General features: G+C 35.0%; 1 protein-coding gene across 1 annotated transcript; it reads right to left on the bottom strand.

The window, feature by feature from the left end:
• Nucleotides 1-30: 30 nt before the first annotated feature.
• LOC149572581 (enolase (DUF1399)) lies at nt 31-5,131 on the bottom strand. Its single transcript, XM_089813675.1, has 9 exons — nt 4,434-5,131; nt 4,152-4,257; nt 3,616-3,879; nt 3,384-3,530; nt 2,849-3,154; nt 2,177-2,733; nt 1,921-2,045; nt 1,606-1,772; nt 31-946 (listed from the first exon to the last, which is right to left on the bottom strand). Exons 1-9 carry the CDS (start codon nt 4,640-4,642, stop codon nt 302-304), a joined length of 2,526 nt encoding a protein of 841 aa, XP_089669801.1. The 5' UTR covers nt 4,643-5,131; the 3' UTR covers nt 31-301.
• Between the last annotated feature and the right edge of the window lie 3,887 nt (nt 5,132-9,018).

Here is a 9,018-nt window from a genome sequence, read left to right on the forward strand (position 1 = left end):
AATTGTATGTACCAATGACAAAACTCCACCTTTATACACTTTGGAAATCTCATACCTTTAATTTTAAAAAATTGTACACATATTTTGATTGTTGACCAACTAATTTATAGGTTCATACGTGTTTACTACAATTGCCTATAAAAGTTAGGCAAACTTTCTTGTGAGAAATTGTGATTCTTTTGTTGTTGTTGTTGTTGTTGTTGTTGTTATGTCACCTCATCTTGTTATTATTAACCTTTTCAACAATAAAAAGGAGCAAAAAAAATGCTCCATAGAAAATTCTTCCATAAATACATTTGTATTAGCCAATAGAAGAACCTCTCATTCCCTTATCTACAGGAATCCCACTAAGAGTCCTCCTTGTGGAGTCCATACGATGACTCCCTCCAAACTGATTTGTTCCACCTGATTCCATTCTATGCAATACATCCGTAGAAACTGTCTTACGAATAGATTTGTTAGGAAAGGGACTCACTACACCATCCATGAATAACCAACTTTTACTCGAATAGACATGAACCTCTTCTAAATTAGTTCTTGTAGGTTTCTCATCTATAGATGGAATCCCTAAAACTTCCCTTGGATTCAAATACCAAAATGTTAGATCTCTTATTGATCGAGAATTTTGTATTACTATAGATCCCCAATCCCTATTTCCTGGTTTGGCTTCCTTCCTCCTCTTCTTGATAAAAAAGTTTTCTACACTATCACCCTCACCCCCAAAGTCTGCAACAGTACGAACTGTGGCATTGCAAAGGAGGAGAAGTAGAATTGCATCTTCTTTTGCTAGAAATTCCATGGCAGAGACCTTCCAATTAAAGAGAGCAGTAGCTTTTCCTTGTGGACATTGTGGTGTGTATCGAACTAGAGTTACAAACCCTTCTTCTTCATCAGCCTTCGCCCCTGCCACTTGGTACTGTAGCTTTCGCCCATTCAACAACCTTGCCTGAGTCATTGAAAAAAGTCATGATCACTTTTGATTGATACAAAAGAGTTACGAATATAAAAATCATATTTAATTAGTATATATATTTTTTAAATTAATTGTACTACAATACATATAATTCTAGTGTATAGAACAAATACTAATAGAAAAAACTAGAATTATAAAATATGTATAAATAAGTTGCAAAATACAATTAATCAAAGCGAAGTTGACATGAATAATAATAATAAAGGGAAGAACATGGGTAATAATGTGATGGAGAAACATTGAAGTTTTTTCCAAAAAAAAAGAGTTTTGCATACATAGAAAAGGTAGGGCACTTTTGTAATAGTTTAGCTTAAAAAGGCATGGAAAGTTGGAAGAATAAAAAAGTGAAGGTCAACAAATGTCGACAATCAGTTGAAATGCATGTAAATCACTAGTTAGCTCATCAGTATTTTAAAGTTGTCCCTATAATAGATCGATCTTCAAAAATTATAAATATTATATGAAATCTATTTTGAAAATAAATATCAACACGATATATTAATATTATTTCCCTACAAAGTACGAACAGTAAAGCACAAGAACGTCAGAAACGAAAAAAGGTCTCTCTAGATTTCTATCCATAGATACGTTGAAACAAAAGGCCTTGTTGATGGGGAATGCAGGTTTCATACCGATTTTCCTTTGGGGGTGTTTTTGAGTGTAAATTCCAGATGCCGCTCCCACTCCATCTGCTGTATCGGCATCTGTATTGTGAATATCTCACCGCTCGACAGTTCCCATGTCATCCTGTGGTTCTCTAAATCATCTGCTATGGGCGTTGCACTGCCCACAACATTCGCTGCAGTTTTCATATCAAGATTCAAACTTTAAGTACATACATCTTAAAGTAGCAATTTTTCTGATCATGTAGTGATCAGAAATGTTAATTCATGAGCACTCACATCGAAATTCATAAACAATTGAAGAAAAATAGAAATAAGAATGACCTGGGGCGATGCCAACAGAACCAGCAACATAGGTCCATGCTCCTTCACAAACTTGTATCACCCTTTCATTCCAGTCCACTCCCACTGGCCGGTCTGTGCGTCTTTTCCAAACGCCCCTTGCAACTCTGTTGTTTGCATTCACAAACACTATTTCAATCCCAAAACAATACATGCACAATAGATTAATCACAAAGACAATTTGGATTACTGTGAAGAAAGGGTCTAAAAAAGAGAAAAATAAAAGAGATTTTCTTGCCTCATGCGTACAACGAAGCATTCTTTACCCGCATGGTTCAGCACGGTTCTCGAAATCCAACGGCCTTCCTGAGGCCGGTAGCTGTTCATCCGAAGAACATAGTCTGATACCATCGCACCCGTGTCGTCTGTTACACGATCTGGCACGCATTTCAAAAGATATGGAGCTCGAATTGGAGGAGTTATGGATGCGACCACTCTCAGGCAAGAAAGCTCTGCATTAGAATTTGATCTTACAGTAATGGACTTGTCTAGGGTCAGTGATGGGCTTTGCAGAATTTCATGCCACTCAAGAACCAGTTTCTTCAGACGCCTTGATGCTTTCAGTGGACCAAAGCAAGCGTTTATATATGATCGGAGATCGAGCTTTAGGCCTCTTGTATTTGCTTCACATTGCAAAACCCATGGTTTATTCCAGCTTGTATCTGAGCATAGCTTGGCCAATGGTTTCTCTGCTCTCAATGTTTTGTAGGAGTCGATTGCCTTGAGACGCAGGAATAAGTTTCTGAAATCCTCCCTGTTGTCTGCCCTTGCTATGCCTTTAATAAGAATACAGACCTGCTCATTGACAAGAGAAAACCACCATGACCACAATAACAAGAAGAGAGATAAGAGGGCTTCTTAGTATTGAACTTAAAGTAGAATCAGGAACTAGAATTTGTGTGCAATTTACCTCCATGACATATCTGGGCTCCAAAGTCTTGTACTTCCCATTGACATCGATGTCCTGGCATTCCCAGTAAATGGGCTTTGGGGTGTTGAATCCTTCCAGCGCCTTGGGAATTGAAAGTGGTTTGGACTCGATGGAGTCGAACGTTGCACCTGCTGTTTCATAGGGCTTTCCAAAAGTGTTCTCCCATAGTCTTGCTGTTTCATTAAGATCTTCCTCTGACACAGCATTGGGTCCTCTTTCTATGGCTGCTCCTCCGTATATTCCGTCTAGCAATTCAATGTCCTTGACATATGCTAATGGATAACTCTATATACCCAGAAACAAATCAGTCAGTACTAGTGTTAGATTATGCTTTGAATGTGATTATGAAGTCAATTTCAACTATCTAACCACTTTTAGTCTGATATCAAATTTCGTGTGGGATGTTTAAGCCCTTGAAATGCCAAAAAGCTTTGTGTGGATGTTTAAGCCCTTCCAGTACCGAACGGGTTGATATTGATACAATTTATCATAAAGTTTTGAGAGTTTTATATACCTGGTGTGAAGTCCACATTAGAAGGATATCCACCGTGGGGACGCAAGAAAAAGCTCCTCTGTATTTATTGACCAAATGCAGAAAGCATTTGTAACGTTCTTTAGCAGCTACCAGGAACTGAGTTTCCCACAAAAATGGCTGAAAGACCTGCCATTTCCAACCAGGTTAGAATCATGAAGTTACCTTTTACTAGAATGCTTTCATGGAATCTATTTTCATCTGAGTTGGCTACCTGTTGATAAAATGAGCATTGATTACAGATGGAAGCAAAGAGGTCAAATCCATCCTTCTCATTAAGCTTGGTCTCCGTATGAGGCACAGGATACACCAGACCTGCCCGTTGCTTCACCCGCAGATCAAAAGTTTCTGAAGGATATCTCTGACTCCACATTTTCTTGCATCTTGACATAGCTTCCACCTCTCTTTTGGGTTCCAGAAGAAGAGGCTTGTCAATTATTTTGGAAAAACGTGAAGTGCAGTATTGTTGATAGGCATCCTGCAAAGACCAAGATGCATTTAATTTTCAATGGAGGATCTTATATTAATTACAGAGAATTGTTAACTCTTGGATACATTAGCATGAAATCAACATGAATCTCTTAAGTCGAATTTTTTTCGACTAATGTCGACCCAATACTGGAAAAAACTAAACCACCTTTCAAACAAAATCAAACACAAGTGCTAGGCTATTTCCAAGATCAAACTAACTCATAAAATATTATAAACACAATCTTCATCTAAATAAACAAACATGACAGAGGAACAAACCGGATTCAAACAGTGACAATGCCAAACCCATTGAACATCCAAGGGCGGCAGCAGGGTCTGAGATTGTTCTAATTCTGCTGCTAAAGGCATCCAAACCTGTTTGTACCTACACAATTATCACCCAAACACAAACAAATCATTAAAGATATCAAATTTTCACCTGTGACAAAATTGGCTGGGCATTTCGAATTACACTCCACTCCCGGATTCATGAAAAAGAACTAAAAGGACCAACATATATATAAAAAAATCCCATTTTATTAACTTTTATCATTCACAAACCTCCTGATGGCCTCGTGTAACAGGGGACGATGATGAAGCCAGGGCATATTCCCCACATTGCTCAGAAGCTGGAGCTGCTTTTTAGCAGCACAAACCAAATCTACACTTACATCTATGCATTTGGCAGCTTCAATTTCATTTTCTGCAGTAGTAACACTCCTAGACGAAGACGCATCAAAGCTATCAACATGTCGAAACTCAGACACCATTAGACTTACACCACCTCCACACACAATTCAGCAAGCAAAAGCCTTAAGAAATGTTAAAAAGTTTCTGAGTGTTAATCTTTATGCTCTTCCTTCTCGTGATATACAGTCAGCCAAATATTTCAGTTGGAATCATCCAATACTTGTGTGGCCATGGTGCAAAACTCTCATCAAAGTGTGAATTTGGTCGGCTATGTTTCTTTCCAATCACGAGACCATTAAATAAGATAATATCCCACCGCTCCTTAACCACCAAATTTCTTTTTAAATCATCTCCAAAACTCAGTTTAATTCCACGCTCCAAAACTAATCTACAGAATCTTTTTCAGAAGACATCTCAGTGGTTGTCAGTCGTAATGCTTTTCCGTGCAGTGTAGGCAATCCTGAGGCCCCGCCATGAATGAAAACATAGCTCAATCTGGCAATCTCTTATAATTATTGAAAATCACTTCTCGTTATGTACCGGACATACTTTGATCTCTGGCGACGTCTGTTTCCTTTAAATCGGGAAAGAGCTGAAATAATGAAATTACACAACCAAAAAGTGTGTCATCACCCGTCTCAACGGGTCAGGTCAGATACCTCCAAATTTGGCACCACCGGCACTATCTTTAATAGTGACACGCTGGACCTCGCTTTAACTGGACACGTGTGCGCTCCTTTGTCCGTGCTATTCATCGTGCGCCACGTTTGCAAAAGTTTGGTTGCACTACATGACGTTGAATTGAAGTCACGGTTTTGCTTTGACTTTTCGACAATACGTGTCGAAGATAGAAACATTATTTTTTGACTTGAAATTCATTCAAATCGTTCTAATGTGTCCTTGGAAAATTTGCCTTGCTACGTGACGGCATGCATGCGTTCCAAGCTCTCTGGATAGTTTTCCAAGATGAGTGGAACAAATCTCAGCCTTACAGGTCAGGTACCCTTATAATATATGGTCTTATATTAGCCATGGACAGTTGGCGCTTTGGTCATATGGTAGCCCCCATTTAACCTAATATGAAAGACCTTTGACAAAAGTGGAGCAGAAATTAAAAGGATAGGTTCATGGTCTGCGGCCGCCAGCTAATTCACATTACCGAACTGATTGAAATTCAGGGTCTACTGAGAGAGCAGAACCGTACACGTGTCGCATTAACCGCTCTCAATGTGGGCATGGATTTGTGCATATCTCGAATTTGTTTTTCCCATTCCAAACATTTAAGGAAAAATTGTACGACTCTCGAAATCATTCATTGTTTCATATTAAATGTTGCTGCTAGTTCTGATTGGTGCTATATGTAGAAATTTTCTTCTCATTATAGATTTTGCGTTGTTTAGTATTCTATGCTTGTTTGTGTAGTGCTTGCCTCTAAGTCGCATTTCAGTCTTCATTGCCAAACTCTTTTAGGCCAGTTTTATACTTGATATTTAGTAGCATTACTTTCAAATTATTAGATGTTGTTTTACACTCAATTTATTATATGATGAGATGACTTGGTACTCTATATTTCATGCATGTATGATGATTATTCAATGTTTTCAATTATCAATAATGATTAGTTATATGGTTTATTATCACACGTGTTTTTTTATGGATACTTACCCCATACTGCATGTGTATGGTGTGCGTGTTTGTTTTCTTTATGTATGTGTAGTGCCTGCCCCTAGTTTACATTTTTCGAGCTACATTTATGATATGATTGTCAAACTCTTTTAGGCCAATTTATGTTTGATGAGTAGTATTATTATTTTAGAGATTATCAGAGGATGTTTACACTCAGTTTATTGTATGATGAGATTACTTGGTACTCTATATTTCGTGCATGTATGATGATTATTCAATGGTTTTATCGATGATGATTAGTTCGATGGCTTATTATTCTATGTGCCTCTTATGGATACTTACCCCATACTGCATGTGTATGGTGTGCGTGTTGTTTTATTTATGTATGGTGTTTCTGATATGGTTAAGGAAGGGAGTCGTAGTCACCTGCTAGTCGGGATCTACACGATGCACCACTTCCTGCCATTGCATGTTTAGCTTAGAATATTGTGTTTGTACATGCGTGGATTTTATGCAAGTTGCAGGTACCGGGTATCGACTTCCTTAAATTGTCAGGATGAGCGTACCCTATCGCACTGTCTCAATGGTAAGAGAGGGGAGATAAACTCTTAAGTCCAAATCCTAAACCCTTTAGCCAATTGTCCTAATTGATAATTAGGACAAGTATTTGAGTTAAGTGCCCTCCGAATGCATCAAATGATGTAATTTCGTGATTATAACCCTTTTTGTTTGATTTGGTATGTATTTTTCTATGTTGGATTTTCGTATGTTGCTTTATGAGTCCTTGGTGTTTTTTTTTTCTATAAATTAAGTCTAATTAAAAAGACTAATTAATGATTTAAGTTGATAAGGAATTATTATGATATCTTTATATTTAATTAATTAATTAATTAATTAAATAAAAGAATTAATGTTGGAAATTAAAGTTCAAGATATATTTAGAATAGGATAATATTTATTTAATTTAATAATAATATATTTCTAGTTCATTTTTAAATAAATGCTAAATATTATTGTTATTTAAATTAATTAAATATGTTATCAATTAAGTTCTAAAATAAATTAAAAAGTTGAAAGATATTAATTTATTAAGAATTCTAGATCGCATGATCTAAACATGAGTTAAATATAAGAATTAAATTAAAAGATTAAATTATAAAAATTAATAATGTTATTTTAATTTCTTAAAAGTGCACATAAGATTTAAAGTAATAAATTAATTAAGAATTGAAGTCAAGTGAAATTTTAAATAAAGTTATTTAATAATTCAACTTAAGGTGCATGAAAGTTGAATGCAAAAAAATAATAAAAGATAATAAAAGTTAAATTGGAGTTAACTGAGTTGTGCAAAGAGTCTTCTCGGGTAAACGCACAATTAGTGCCCCGAATTGAGGAGAATTTGCTTATCACAACCTTGGGGGTTCATTTTTGGAGGGATAGGAATCTGGACGGGAATTTTTGGGGGACAAATTTTGGAAGCAAATTTCAGAAGGTTGATACGAAGAAAGTCTTCGAGGGGAAGGTTATTGAGAGGAGCGAATTCACATACAGTTCCTGGAGATTGCATAATAGCATCAGGATCAGGTAGGGTCTTGTGCCTTTTTTTTATTATCCATTAAATATGCAATTATCCCTTCCTGCCTTCTTCGTGTCTGGGGTTTGTAGATCTGAATTCTCTATGATGAAAGTTTTAAGCTTTCAATATTGTGAATTTATTAATTGTTCGTCAATAATTTCTGTATCCATGGAGACTGGATGAATTAATTAGAACCATTGTTTTCTTGATTTAGAAATTAAGATTTAATTTAATAAGGGTTTTGTTTTTATGTAATTGAAAGTTCTAGATATATATATATATATATATATATATATATATATATATATATATATATATATATATATATCCTTTAAAAAAAAAAAAAATTTGTTTCATTGAAAATTAAACAAAAACTATTTTTTTTTTTTAAATAAAATTGGATGTATTTTATTATATTTGAAATTCTAAAAAAAATATATATATATAAAAAAAAATTTATTATAATTATATTATAGTGGGGGGGGAGGGAATCATCCCGTACCCGCCCCCCACTGTCGGAGGTCGACAGTACCTGCGTTGCAGGTACTGCGACGGCAGGTACAGAGTACCTGCCGCCGCAGGCCCTGCGACCGCAGGCCTGCGGCCAAAGCCGACGGGCTATAAACGTGTATGTTAAGCAAATAAAAAACTTGGTTTTCGTTTTTTATTTTTTATTTTTTTTTTTTAAATTTTTTTTTTAAAAAATTACTAAAACAAATTTTATTTATTTAAAATTTTTAAATAATAAAATTATAATATATTCAATTTTATAATAGATTAAACTTTTTTAACATTTAATAAATAAATATTAAATGCATAGATATAGTTGTAAATTTTAATTTATTAATAATTTTGCTTAAATATTAATAAATTAACAATTATTAGTTAGATTAAAATAAGTAATTAGATCAAATGAATATTGATTAATTTAATTAAAATTAGTTTAATTAAGTTAATTAATAATGAATTTTATTTGACTAAATTATAAATTTGGATATTGATTTAATGAAAGTTACTATAGAAATGAGTTATTCGTAAAAGGGTAGTTGTGAAAACTTTGTTACTTGAATTCGACATTAAACTAAAACATAAACCTTACCTTAACTTAAATAATATACTTTCAGATCCAATCTCTGAGACTTTGATGTTGTCTTTGTACTTTGAATTTTTTTTGGGTTGGTTTAGCGTTGACCAGTTTAGGTTGTTACCAGAGGCTCGGGGTTGTGAATGTGATGTCATGATGATTTGGTCTCG

This window comes from Cupressus sempervirens, chromosome 2, assembly GCF_028749045.1.
Source record: "Cupressus sempervirens isolate cs-2001-9-10 chromosome 2, ASM2874904v1, whole genome shotgun sequence".
NCBI lineage: Eukaryota > Viridiplantae > Streptophyta > Pinopsida > Cupressales > Cupressaceae > Cupressus > Cupressus sempervirens.

Bases quoted from the DNA above. Each gene is read 5' to 3' on its own strand.
- LOC149572581 (XM_089813675.1), bottom strand. From the start codon at position 4,642: ATGGTGTCTGAGTTTCGACATGTTGATAGCTTTGATGCGTCTTCGTCT. The intron at 3,155-3,383 runs GTATATAAAACT...CTGGGTATATAG, and splicing joins TAATGTGGACTTCACACCAG to AGTTATCCATTAGCATATGT. The intron at 947-1,605 runs GTATGAAACCTG...TCAATGACTCAG, and splicing joins ACACCCCCAAAGGAAAATCG to GCAAGGTTGTTGAATGGGCG.